Source organism: Melanerpes formicivorus, unplaced genomic scaffold (assembly GCF_026170545.1).
Source record: "Melanerpes formicivorus ecotype bairdi unplaced genomic scaffold, bMelFor1.0.p_v2 SCAF_17, whole genome shotgun sequence".
NCBI lineage: Eukaryota > Metazoa > Chordata > Aves > Piciformes > Picidae > Melanerpes > Melanerpes formicivorus.
The window spans coordinates 12,248,865-12,262,800 of NW_027142369.1; the positions used below are offsets into that span (position 1 = coordinate 12,248,865).

At 44.5% G+C, this 13,936-nt stretch overlaps 1 protein-coding gene across 2 annotated transcripts in view; it reads left to right on the plus strand.

Annotated features, from left to right (window-relative positions):
• Positions 1-13,936, plus strand: part of RTN1 (reticulon 1) — a 129,789-nt gene that overhangs the window by 102,699 nt on the left and 13,154 nt on the right. The window contains exon 1 of one of the 2 annotated variants that reach the window (XM_068148964.1): positions 9,974-10,161. The exons of the other annotated variant lie outside the window; for it this stretch is intronic. Coding sequence (XP_068005065.1) covers positions 10,101-10,161 — 61 coding nt within the window. The 5' untranslated portion in view covers positions 9,974-10,100. Of the gene's footprint in view, positions 1-9,973; positions 10,162-13,936 lie in introns of those variants that run through there. 2 annotated transcript variants of the gene reach the window in all.

Here is a 13,936-nt window from a genome sequence, read left to right on the forward strand (position 1 = left end):
GATTGGACCCTGTGTTGCACCCTGAGCACAGGGCTGTGCTCCTTCCTGTTTGCTGAAACACACGGTGATGAGCAGCAGCTCTCCCTGCTCCAGAATAAGTAGGTCTTGACTGCAGGTTTGCAACCTGAGCAAAACAAACAAATGCGGAGCAGCGTGGCTATATTTATCTGAAACTTGGAAGCTGTGGCTCACAGGAAACTTTGATCACTTTAATTGTCAGGCAGCCTGGGAAAAGAAAAAGGAGAGAAAATGAACAAACAAACAAGAGCACAGTTGAAAAACAAGTGATTTGGAAAAGTAAGAGCTGCCTCTTCCAAAATGAAGCAGAATCCCTTCTCTCCTGATCCTTAGTACTAGGCAGCCTAATCTAGATGGCTGATGTCTCTCATCTTCAGGCTGGGGGTACTCAGAGGCAGAGATTCCCAAAGCCTGGCCTCACAAGTGCTGAGGATCAATAGGACCCAGTGTCCTGCCCTTCATTCAGCAACAGCTGACCACATCTACTGTACCTGTGAGAGATGAGGTTCATCCAAAACATGGCATTTGAGTTTGTTTTGTTTGAATGTACAAATATTGTGGTTATCTTAATTTAAAATTAATGTTATGATACTATGTTTTATCTCTGAGTCATTTGCAAGAAATTAATTTTAAGTATCTGGCATATGAAATAGAAGAGCCTTAGATGATACACTGGGATATGCTTCTGGCCCTGCATTTATGTTGACTGAGATATCTAATACAGTACCATGTGTCTTTTGGTGTTACTTGTCTCAGTCAGGGAATGTCAACGAAGCTCCATGTACTTAAGTGTTTACAAGGAGTGGAACACTTGGGGAAAGCAGTTCAGAAATCCCAGCAGACCTTTTGCAATGCTCACCCAGACCTCTCCTACTATTTGCTTTGGAATTCTCTAGTTTCTGCAAAATCTAAACTTGTTGCAAGGAAGTTTACTATTCCTGCAGAAAATGTAGTATGTTGTCCTTCCAGCCCACATTGTTCATGTACCTTCTTTCTGTATCTCTGCAAACGTACAGTGACTCTGTAGTACTTCTACCCTAGCCATGTGCTATCCCTTATTGAAGCAGAGACTTTAAATGTACTGTGATGTAAGGAAAACATTGTCCCTTGTTCAGTTTTGTCCAGTGAACTTTCATGCTGCTTATTAATTGATAAAGATGGCAATATAATTCCATTTTACATATATACATTCAAATGCACTCTGTGCCCCCTATTACATATTCACACTCCCCCCAGAGCAGAGAGCTATCCTTCCTTTGCAGAAACAATCAGGAAAATGTGGCTTATGGTGTTTAATGGTATCATCAGGGAAATCTGAATTCCTCAGGCCTTTTAGTTTGGTTTTCTAAATGTGAAATGGTTTTGCTGATCCATTTTTAATCCTTTGGCCATGAGAATGGGAAATGAAATTGTCTTTTCTCAGATACTCAACGTCAGCATCCAAATCAGGACTTTCTCATTGTGTGCAGAGTGGGAGAGTGAGGATACACGTTATTCAACAACTGCGCAGAGATGCAATCAGTTTTGCAGAGAAAAATAAACACAAATTCACTGGGTTTATCTGCATTCTGCACCACACACACCTCCTCCCCCCTCATTTTGCATCTGTTTGCATAAGATGTCTAGTTTTAGGGATGACTGATGTGGAGTTCCTAATGAGCTGGCTCCAGGGTGTGGATTTTCATTACATGTTTTGCTGATTTGATGCTGGAAGCTTGCTTGACCTTGCTTATAGTATCTTCCATAAGATGTACACATATCCTTTCCTCTTCCTTTTGCCACATGTGAAGGATGTGCTGGGGCAGGGCCAGCTCCCTCCCCCAGTACTCCAACCATCACTGCTTTTCTGTGTAGCTCTTCATCCAGCTGATGTCCTAAAATGCCCCACAAAACCATTTTCACTGTTCGTTTATCCAGCAAACACAACTCTGACCACTTTCCAGGCAATACTTCTGGCACATCATTTCCTGATCTAATTCCTCTAATTACCCCAGAGACCCATAATAACATTTAAAACTCAGAGTGCTGCTTCACTGTCCAAAGCATTTCTCTAACCAGAGCTCATATTTGCTCTCATCACAGCCCTGCTCATATTCTTTCTTTGCTTTTTATCTCCCACAGCCTTGCCCTGACATTCCTGTGTCACACCTCAGTATTTTGTATCCTTTGTTTTGCCTTTTGGATTTTTTTTCCCCTTGGACAGAATTGATGCACTAACTCACCATCCCTTCACACCATGCAGCACCATGAGCACTGCTGCAATGAGCAGCCACCCTCTGCCTCCTCCATCTCCTCTGCAAGCACTGTGGTGTTACATTCACTCAGGACCAGAGTGGCTGCTTTCTAACCTCCCATCCCTGCCAACCTCTCCTATTCTTCTGCAACCCTGGCCAAGATTTTTCCACATTAGCATCTGACCTCCCAGCCTGAGAATGATCAAAAGCTGTGGCTCAGTGAGTGCCATCCCTGTCTTTGCAGAGAGCATTTTGGTACCCAGGTGTCTCACATCTGTAGAGCAGGCAGCTGTGGCTATTCCATCCAGTAGTGATCTGTGGCTGTTTTCCAGGGAAAGCTGGGGTTGCCATGACAATTGTGTGTTGGTCGAGCTGGTGCACGCATGGCCACAGCATCTGCACACCTCCTCCACTAATGTATTTATCTTTCCTGTCCCTTTGCACAGTGGGGTGGGGACAGCAGTGGGGAACGCAAAGATGCCATGCTGAGATGCTCAAAGCAGCTCTCCAGCATGATGCAGAGTGTGGAGCAGCTCAGAGCCTGCTGGGTAACTCCCTTCCCCGAAAAAAAATTAGTTTTGGGGGGAACAAGGGCTGAGGAAAGAGGTTTAGCTCTGCAGTAGGTCATTCTGCACATTTGCCCATCCGCCTGGGTTGGGCCGGCAGGAGGAGCACATGGGCAGACGAGCAGCAGAAACGCTGCAAGCAAGAACCCATTTGCAAGCACCCTCGGCTGCCTCTGAGGAATCCAGCCCGAATGAAGGGCTTGTGGCACTGCTGCAAGAGAAATCTTAGTTTCCTGAGCTTCTGTATACAGGCTGTTGGTTTAATTTGCAGTCACATTTGCACAATGGTAGTTGCATTTTGCACTAGCCCCTGGCAACTGGAGCTTCAAAACCTGGGCCTGATCCCATTAGAGCAGGAGCCCTTAAGGAGCAGCCCCTATAAGCTGGAAGCAAGGCACTGGGCGTTTCTGCGGGTGCATCTTTCCTGACGGCTGCACTGCAGCTACCGCGGCCCAGGACTTGGATGTGCAGAGGAGAAAAGGGCAGGACTTGATCCAGCAGGACCTGTCTAGTGCTGCTGCGTAGCAGAGCTGCGTTGGTGTGGCACTATGCCTGGCTCGCAGCCGGGCTGCCTGCCTGGGGCACAGCTCGCTCTGTGCACCACCGCGCCACGTGCCTGTGTGCTTCTGCTGGCACCGTCTCTGCTCACGCTCTTATTTCTGCCTCTCACTGCCTCCTCCTCCCAGCAAAGCATCTCGGAGATGCCGTGCCTGCCTTGCAGAATGCTGCCAGTGCAAGGGGAAAGCCAGTAAGATGAGCTGCTCTGTCTCCAGCACAGGACCCTGGCCAGGCAGTAACAGGGTCCCTGGTGGCTTGTGGCACACCCACGTGACAAAGACCAGGCTTCATTTCCCCAGCCCAGGCACTGGCTGCCAGACCTTGCTTTGAGAATTTGCTGTAAGTGTGTCTTCTTCATCTGTTCTGGGCATGCTTGGTCAAAGAAGAGTCTCCACTTCCCCCCAGAGTCCTTCCCCAGCACCAGGAAGGATTCCACAATTCATCTTAATGATATTGCTTGGTCTCCACTGGTTCAAGAGTGAGAGCCAATAACACCAGCCCACAAGTGGCACTGCAAAAATGTGAGGCTTCTTTGCTAGAGCAGCAGATGTGCTGCAGAAATGTTGTGCTGCTACATCTGTGCTGCAGAAATAAAGCCTTAAAAGCAGATGATGCCCCAAATTTAAATCGACCAAGCAGGCCCAGAGACTGAAGAGAGATGATTCCCAAGGTCATGCAGGAAGCCTGTGGCTAACGTGAGGACTGAACATAGATCTCCTGAGGCCTAGTCATGCTGTGGTCTCAGGACTGTCTTCTCTTTTGTCTTCCAGTCCATTAGGAAGATCAGTTAATGAAATGGAATGAATAATGCCAGCTGCAGCACCAGCAATGCTGTGAGGAAGACAAATTTAGTAGCACAAGCTTAAAAGCGGCAGGCTTGAAAATGGAGGTAGGCTGCAAGTGCCATAAGAGCCTGCTCTACAATATGTCAGCTAGAGTTTTAGGGTCTTGTCAGCTTTACTGACCAAATCTTAAAGAAGGAATGAAGATGCAGCAACTACCTCCCCCAGAGGAGAGAAATGCCCAATTTTAAGGTTCCCAGCAGATGAAAAAAACGTAGTCCCACTGGAAAGAATCAAAAGACTTTTCTAGGTCAGAGGCAGGAATAGAGCCTTCATTTCTGTGATCCTCATGGTTCAAAAATATCATTAAAGAACCAAGAGAAATGATCCTCTGATGAAGAGACAGGAGTAAATCAAAATTGATACTTACATGGTAGATGTACTGTTGCTTGCAGTAGTCCATGAGTTCGGATGACATTACAGAAATGTCACCATCTCTGGAATCCTCTGATGAAGAGGATCTTGCCAGATTCATTGGGGGATTGCACATCTGCAGTTCAAAGCCCCAAATGGAAAATTGTTTCTTAACAATAGCACCAAATGACTCATTTACTAGGCTTTGAGGAAAGGTCTCTCATTCCTGAGGAAGGAAGGAAGGAAGGGCAAAGCCTGTCTCACCTGATTCTTTCACCCACTCATTTGACTCACATCACGTGGTTGTTGCCAAACACTGAGCAAAACATGGGCATGAAGAACATTTCTGCTGAGCAGAAAGTGAAGCAGAGGCAGCAGAGCAGAAGCTCATCAACATACCTCATAACGCACTTCTTGTCTTTGTGAACAACCCAAATATTTTGATTAATGATTTTAAAAGACCCTCATAAACCCATTTCCAGACTTCTAAAAGAAATCTCAGGGAAGCTGGAACATTATGTGACATGCCACAACACCAGCATCAGAACAAGAAGACACAGTCTCAAGCTGCACCAGAGGAGGTTTAGGCTGGATGTTAGGAAGAGTTCTTCATAGAAAGAGTGATTGGCCATTGGAATGGGCTGCCCAGGGAGGTGGTGGAGTCACCATCACTGGAGGTGTTTAGGAAGAGATTGGATGGGGTGCTTGGTGCCATAGTTTAGTTGATTAGATAGTGTTGGATGTTAGGTTGGACTCAATGATCTCAAAGGTCTTTTCCAACCTAGTTTATTCTATTCTATTCTATTCTATTCTATTCTATTCTATTCTATTCTATTCTATTCTATTCTATTCTATTCTGTTTTACCCTATTCTATTTTATTCTATTCTTCTTCAGACTTAAACTACTCCAGTCCAGTTTAAAACTATATTGTCCTTTTTTCTTTTTTTTTCAGTACCAGGATATTGACCTGAGAGGAAAAAAAAAAAAAAAAAAAAAAAAAAAAGAAATAAATTTGTCATTGAGTTGCATCTTCTAAGAGAAAGCACCAAAGACCTGGGGCAAAAGATATCAAAAACAGATCTATAGTATCTATGCTGTGAATAGTGATGGACCTGAAATAGCCATGAGCATCTCCCAGCTCATGGCCTTTACACCTGAGCTGGCTCTGCTCAATTCCACAGCTCAGAAAATGTGTTGGACAAGACAGCAGGAAGGATGAGAGCAGAGCCAGGATCTGACCCATCCTTCTGCTATTGACAGCCTCCTCATGAAAATGTAATTGCTGGCTGCCCTTGCCTTGGGAGTACACTGGCAAAATTTCCCATTGCTCTTTAAAGCTTCAAGACATATTAATGCAACTTTTAAATAGCATCCCCTCTATTTTTGTGGCTAATGCTAAAAAGAAATTAGCTTAGAAGAAAACCCTAATGATCTCCCTTAATGCTATTTTTCTCCTAAAGTGCTAAATGTCAGAATCTTACAGCACCACTCTGCAGATCTGGTGCTTGCCCTCAATGTGTCCCACAATGCGTTGACATGGAGTGATGCAGAGCACTGTTCTGAAAAGCACAAACAGTCCAAAATGTCTTAGAACAGAACTGGTGATGGCTTCAGCTCCATCTTTGAATTTGTTATCACTAAACATTATATGAAACCAATGCTTATTTTAAACCAATGCTGATTTCCACCCTGCCTTCCAACAGGACAGTTAGGGGAGAGCCCTGAAGTTTAGGGCCATGTGTGAACCTTCCTGGAACACCAGTGGGTACTTCTGAGCTCTCATGGACTATTATGTCACTTCAAGTATATTTATCTAAAAAGACTTAAGTGTTGCTAGCTCTGACCCCATCAGAACTCAGCAGCAGTGCAGGTAGGCTGGGTCATTGTGGGAGGACCTTTGGAAGGAACCAAGGTAGGGCCTGACATGGCTTATTGTGTCTCTGTAAGCAACACAACCCTGGTGGCCCACACACCATGTCAGGGTGTCCAAGTCCTTTGTTGAGCTGCAGTTTGCACTTCATCTAGTAGACCCTGCTGGGATTGGAGGGATGGAAAGAAATGAGGCAGACAGCAACACCCTATTTGTGTGTTACCTTGGCCAGAGGTTTCCTTCAATGGGAGCTTAGGATAGACTGAAAGCAGTCAGGTGACTTTATTCTATGGAGTCCTTACCCCACACATTCCACACAAGGGTGATTATCTCCAGAAGAGCTAGAGAGCTACTTAATAGGCAGATACTGATAAGCCCACTTGGCTTGTGGCCGTGCCATCAACATTGGACTTTAGGTGACCTCACTGAAACATCTTAAGACCTATAATCAGTGACATCAGTAAACCAGTAACATCTCTAATTCAGTAACATCTGTAGTTCAGTAACATCCTGCAGCAGAATTCTTCCCATGGACAGGGCTCGGAAGGGAAGGGAAGGGAAGGGAAGGGAAGGGAAGGGAAGGGAAGGGAAGGGAAGGGAAGGGAAGGGAAGGGAAGGGAAGGGAAGGGAAGGGAAGGGAAGGGAAGGGAAGGGAAGGGAAGGGAAGGGCAGCAAATCCCACTTACTGATTTTAATCCTGCTTCTGTTCATGATGACAGGAAAATTCTCTGCCAACATTGCAATTGATGCCAAGATCTGTGCATGTTAAGAGACATGTGCCTTTTAAGAGACAGGCAGTGCTATGCTTATTTGCTCATTCCAGTCTGCCCAGTAAACACTTACTTGGTAGTCCTGGTTTAGTTCTGTTGCAGAGAAGTAGTTCTTATCTTCAGTCCACTGATGGCCAACTGCTTAGTCCTAATTCTGGCCCACTGTTTGCTGAATGCAGAATTGAAATTCTCATTGCAGAAATGCATTTTTAATCAATTACCATTTTAGTCCTGGATCCACCCAGTGCTGATTGGGATTTTGATGAACTTTTTGTGGACATCTGTGTAGACACACATATGGTGTCAATGCCAGGTGCTGGCTCTGTCCCTCACCTGACTCAGCTCCTGGAATAAGTAAGTGCATACCAAAAGCCTCCTCAGCCCATTCATGTTACTGGTGATAAAGCGATGGGTTGTGGTGCTCATGATTTAACGTAGCTCTGGAAGTAGAATGGGACAGTCTAATCCTATGGGCCAGGTCTGAAGAGGCATTTATCCAAATAGAAGAATTTAAGTAGGAAAACTGATGTCATGGCTCATTTTGGTGGACTGGGGAAGGAGATGGAGACCTGAATCATCACTGTTTCATACAACAGTGGGATGTTAAAAGTACATGGATCACCATTCTGTCCAAAGGGAATCTGTCTTTTATAACTGACTGAGAAATGTGGGTAACAGTCAGACCAACCAGAGATTTTGTATATTCTCACTGCTGTATAACAGTAAACTTCACATCTCTGGTTTTTGAAGGGGGACTTCAGGATTCCTGTTTCATGTGAGTGATGACTCTGGTTTATACACAATGCTTGTAAATACCTTGAGTTATGGATTAGTACTGGAACCCTATTGCAGAGCTGCAAACAGCGTGCAGGGCAAAGTGTATCAATACGGATATTTTCTGCTCCTGCAAAGGATCTAAACCAATCAGTCCATGCTGAGAAATCATCCCTTGCCAGCCTTTTTCTTTCTTTCTTTTTCTTTTTTTTCTTTTTTTTTTTTTTTTTTTTTTTTTAATTAAGCCAGGAAGAATGCAAAATCAAGACCTGCAACATTGTATGCAGATTATTTCATCTTACTATATACAATGACAAGTGAAGCCAGTTCTGCACCAATTAGTTAATTATTTCCCTGTTAGGGGACTGAAGATGTTGGATTCAAGCCTAAGCAAGTCTTTTGGGGGATTTCAAAAATGCTTTTGAAACATGAACAATAGCTGTTAGCCCCTGTAATGCCAGCAGAGTTTCCTAGGTAAATCTGTGGTGAATGTCTCCTTAAATTTTGGCTTTCTTCTATGAGAGCTCTTCCATGAGTTACCTGAGGGAAGGGTAAGTGACCTGCCATAAGTGACCTGTCATGAGTGACAGTGGGGGAGATCTCTATTAACTCAGGTGTTAAAGATAATTTTTGGAGCCAAAAGAGCAGGGAGGTTCAAACTTCACTCCTCATGCTGATGTGTACATGACCCACTGTGTCTGTGCTGGTGTCTATTTCCATATAAAAAAGCTAAACTCAGTCTAATGTGGCTACAGTAAAACTACTGGTCTAGTCTGGTCTGGTCTGGTCTATTCTATTCTATTCTATTCTACTTCATGAACTAGCATGATCTGAAAGATTACATATAGCCTTGGTGCTGAGAGATGCCAGGTGGGATCGTTCTGTCAGTGATGACTGCATCAAGTCTTACATGCTGTATTCACTCTTCAGTGAATAGGGCAACTTTGGGGGGAGTTTCTTTGTGATTAGTAACCACTCCAGAATCTGAAAAGGAAAACAAGTTGGGTGGATGTGAAACATTTTCTTTCCCAGTATTTACCAAGTATGGCCATTGCTTAACTATGATGTCTCTGCAAGGCTGTTCATTTGTTGATGGGGAAACCAAGGCAGAGACAGTGTCTTACTAGAGCAGGAGTGTTGGTATTGGTGTTAAAATTCAGCTAGTAGTGGGCTCACAGTTACTACAGAGAGCACTTGCTTTTTCACAAATTGTCCTGTTTACCTGCACCTTGAATCCTGGTTTATGCAGCATGTTGAGTAGTGAGAGCAGGCAGTATCAATACCCCATGCATGCTAACAGGGATGCAGCTTGCACTGCTTGGCATGCTGGTGTAGCAGGGCTTGGCAGGAGGGGCTGGGGGGCTATGTGGGTCACCCCATAACTGTGGGTGCTCATGCCTGCAGTGGGAGGAGGGTAATCCCCAGTGGTGTGGATCATCTGCTGTTACACTCTGCTGTTTTCCTCTGTTTCTGGAAGAGTTTTGACCAAAAAAAAAAAAAAAAGAAAGGCAAAACGGGAGTTGATCTGTTGGGGTTGGATCCTGACCTTGTTTTTATCCTGCCTGCTCCCTTACCTCACCCATCTGGTCAGAGGAGTGGTGGGAATCAAACCTGGAGGGGTTCGACAACATTTAGCCCTCACAAAAAAAATTGAAGAAAACCCTGTATTTCATTACTCTCAAGAAATTTCTGGAACATGAACAGTCACAACCGTACAGACACATAGGAAACACAGTTCATCCCCCGCTCGCGTCCCCCCTTCACCCACACCCAATTTGTTTTTATTTCTTTACCATCAGGTTGTCTTAACCATTTCGATGGCTTAGGAGGCTAAGCCGCCGAACGCAAAGCTTTTGATTTGAAAGGGGACCGCATCCCCTTTTCAAAGGAGCCTGCTCCCTAGGGCAACCACATCACACTGCTGATTTGCTGCAGTGGAGACCGCAGCGCGTACAATATGCCCTCCCCCCTCCGCCTGTGCTGCTTACAGCATCAGTCCGGAGCCGAGCGGGGAGACGGGAGCGGTACCCGCTAACCCACCCCTGCTCGGGAATGCCTGACTGCTAACGCAGTGCCTCCGACCAAAGGACCGGCAGTTCCTCCGCTCTCCGAGATGCAAGCCAGTGCCGATTCCACGAAGATGGACTGTCTTTGGAGCAACTGGAAATGTCAGGGTATTATATCTATTCTAGTGTTGCATGCTAGAAGGACTGCATGTCAGAGGAGGCAAAGGCAGGATCCATCCATTTTCGCATTGTTCACCTGTGGGCCTTTGCATGCTGTTTTCTCTCCCTCCCCGTGAAGCTTTTCTTTGGGGGTAATTTAAGAAAGATAAAAAGGCCTTAATTTTGTTCTTTGAATGTATTTCTCCCGTTTCCGGCTGCCTCATTCTGAAAGTATCCAGGATACAAGACCTTCCTTCCCACCTTAGGGCTCACTCCCAAAGCATCCGCCCTTGCCGTTAGCGGTTTCATTTCTCATCCCTGCCTCTCTCCGCCGGGCTGCTTCTGGCCGTGGTTTGATACCTTTCGGGCATTGGGAAAGCCGGGTGACGGTGAATCTGTGCCTGCTCGGGCTCGCGAGGGTTCGAGGTGGTTGCGTTGGGCGCCTCAGTGCATCCTGCCCACGGACACACCCATGGAGAGGGCTTAGCCTAGCGTCGACACAAAGAAAACGCAGCTTCGGCAAGGAGTGCGATAGCACCGAGGCAGCCGTGGCATTGCTACCCACTTTCTACTTTGCTGTAGGATTGCTTTAAAAAACAAACAAACAAAAAAAAAAATCCCTTCGTTGTGCTTTCCAGCCCTCCGCGGGCAACATGTTGCGATGATGTTGTGTTGCTGCCCAGCAGGCGAAGGGAACAATAGCATCTCCCTTTTGGGCTTATTTTCACCTTATTTTGAGCGGGTCAGTGTCTGCACTGGGTGGGGCAGGCTACCTTCCCGGGCGTCTCGGACAGCTTTTCAGCCATTTTTAGTTAGCTTCACACTTCCCAGCCAGCATCCAGCCTTTGTTTTGACAAAAGACAGTCTCTGTGACGCTGCTCGGTGGATAGATTAGAGGGAGAAATGCTAGCAGCTGATCCCGACGGGCAGACTGCTGTCTGCTTTGGGCAGGCATTGCTGGAATGTATTTTTTCATTTTAAGGTTTCCTGGAATCTATTTTTTCATTTTAAGGTGCATGTTTACGCTGGACGGACGGTGCGTGATGTTGATGCTCACAACAGGGGCCCTTGAAGAGAGGTGGCTAATATCATCTCATGAAAGGATCCAGGATGCTTACAGACATAGTTTCATAAACACAGCTCAGTGTAACAGAAGACAGAAAACCTTTGGGGAGGGCAGAGGTCTTTCAGGAAGACATGTCTCTAGGAAACTGAATGGTTTTGCAATCTTAATGCTGCACTTAATTATATTTAAGTCTGAGAGGTTTTTAAGGAAGATGAGTAGCTGGAAAGTAAACATGCACCTGTTAAATGCCAGCCCCAAGCAGCTCAGGCTCTCCATGCCTGAATCAAGAGCTTGGGGTTTCTACAGGGTTGCTTGATTCCTTAAGCTTACATGGGAGAGCCACCGCCAAACTTCAGGATCTTTTCATCCAAGCTTTGTGGATAAACTCCCTTGTTAGGTGGGGTGGGGTTTGGGGTTCTGTTTGTTTGCTTGATTGATTGTTTTTTGCTTTGTTTCCCAAAAGGCTCAATATTTTACTCATCCTTATAAAAACCTTAATTTGCTGAGTCAGATTGCTGAACCACCTGTATTTAGAAGCAAACTACGTATTTTACCTCTTTATCAGACAAAAAAATTACATATTTTCATAAATTAAAAAAGGGGGCAATAACAAATTTTATGCTGCTGTTGTTTAATTACAAATTAATAATAATAGCAGGGTTTCTCTCCTTCTGTGCTCTTCTTTCTGAAACCAAGAGGTGGATTTGATGAAAATTAAATGACACAATATGTCCCATGCTAATTGGGGGGGGGGGGGGACCCAAACCAACAACAAAACAAAAACCCAAACATAAAAAACTAGATCTGAAAAAATCAACGCAGCTAAAATAAACCACTTGCCTCACTTTCACATTGTCTGCATATCTTCTTATTTTTCTTGGGTGGTGCTTTCAGATTCAAAAATGATTCTGCAGAAAAGATGAAATAGAGATAGAAAAGTATTTCTGTTGGCAAAATTCTTTGATCAGTCCCAGATAAAATAAAAGAAATTAAAAATTCAGAGGAATGAAGACTACAGACTTGATTCATTGATTCTTTTCATATCTATTATTCATGTAGTTTCTGTCTTAGCCCAGAATATCAATTTTGAGCAAACCTGGAGCTGTATAATTTTTGGCAGCTTTATTATCAATGGAATTATGGTTCCTTTTAGGAAACTTTGGAGTAGGTCTGTGAACGTAAGGGATGCAGACAGAAACCTCAATAAACACAGAGCATATTTTTACTGAAATTATGGAGATATAACATAGAGGTTAACATAAGTTTTGATTAATAAACAAACCTGCAACTAGCTATATTGTTGGTTTGCCCTTACATTGCTTACAAGTGGTGTAAAATTAGGTAGACATCTTGAGAAGCTGCAGGGACAATTGGTTAAGATCTGGCTTTGCCCCACCTAATCAACATATGGTTATTTTCCTTGCAATGAAGCAACTGATGCTGCTGCATATGCTTAGAAGTACTGCAATGTGTTTTACCTGCCTATCCTGAAGCTATAGCATGGTATGTCAATGGTAGATAAGGATCCAACCCCTCAGGGGAGCAGGAGAGTGAATCACCCCTGCTGGGCATATTCATCAGTCAAAATATTGTCACAGGCAGCTTGGGGGAATTGCATCTGGCTTCCACACCCAAGTCAGCTTTCTCGATGGAAGGTGATGCATTTGAAGTAGGCTGGGGTGGAGCCATGCATAATACATGAGCATGCGGAGGAGTTTCTCTGCCTGGCCATGCTGGTTGATGTGGGCCTTCATGTAACAACCTATGGCCACTGCCAGCCACATGATGCATCTCATTGCACAGCTTCCAGAGTGGAGCTGCTGAATGAGGTATGCCTCCAGATGCAAGAAATGGAGCAGGTCTCTATGCCTTCACCAGGTACTCAACCCAGCTTGGTAGGACTCATCTCCATGCCTTGCTGGAGAGGTTTCTCTGGGTTAGGAAGCTTGATGAGATTATTTAATGTTAGTACAACAGTGTCCACGAGTATTCCCTTCTTCTTCTACTTGCCAGCTATTGGGTGGTCATAAGTGACATGCTTGTTCCTGCAGCCTTATGGTCCTGTAAGACAACCTATTGACAATCCAGAGGAAAAGGCCTGTAAATAGAAATAGTTTATAGAAATTACCCTAAATGTTATCCACATTATAATTACAACTTAATGTTGAAAAGGACTGCAGAATTCTGGGACTGAAGTTACTAAATAGCATTTTCTTGCCAGCTGTTTCCAGAGAGCAATATTCCTTACTTGGCTGATATACCAGCTAGTTTCCAGAGGGTGCTGAGAAGATGCACCAACTATTCATGGCCTCATTCTCCACTTTAAGACTGGTAAAGACATTCAGTGGCTGCAACATGGATACATACTACTAATCTATAATCTAGCTGACAGTTCTGAAGTCTGTCTGATAACAGTTACTATCATGAAAATATTACTTCAGCTAGGTTGTACCTTCAGTGCTTTCCTGAAAACACTGTGCTGAACCTCAGCTGGGATCCACTTGTCTTGTTCAAATGAGCTCTCTCTGGCCATTAAAGATCTGGGTCTCCTAGTAGTTGGCTCTTATGCTAGACCTTGACAGAGATAAAATCTTGGAACCCAGTCATTGTCTGATGTAACTTAGTTTAGTGAAGTTTCACAAAATTCAACAACTTATGAGGAATTGACTTCTTAGGTTCACAGTTAATTTCCTGTGAAATTTGTCAAGATTTTTTTTC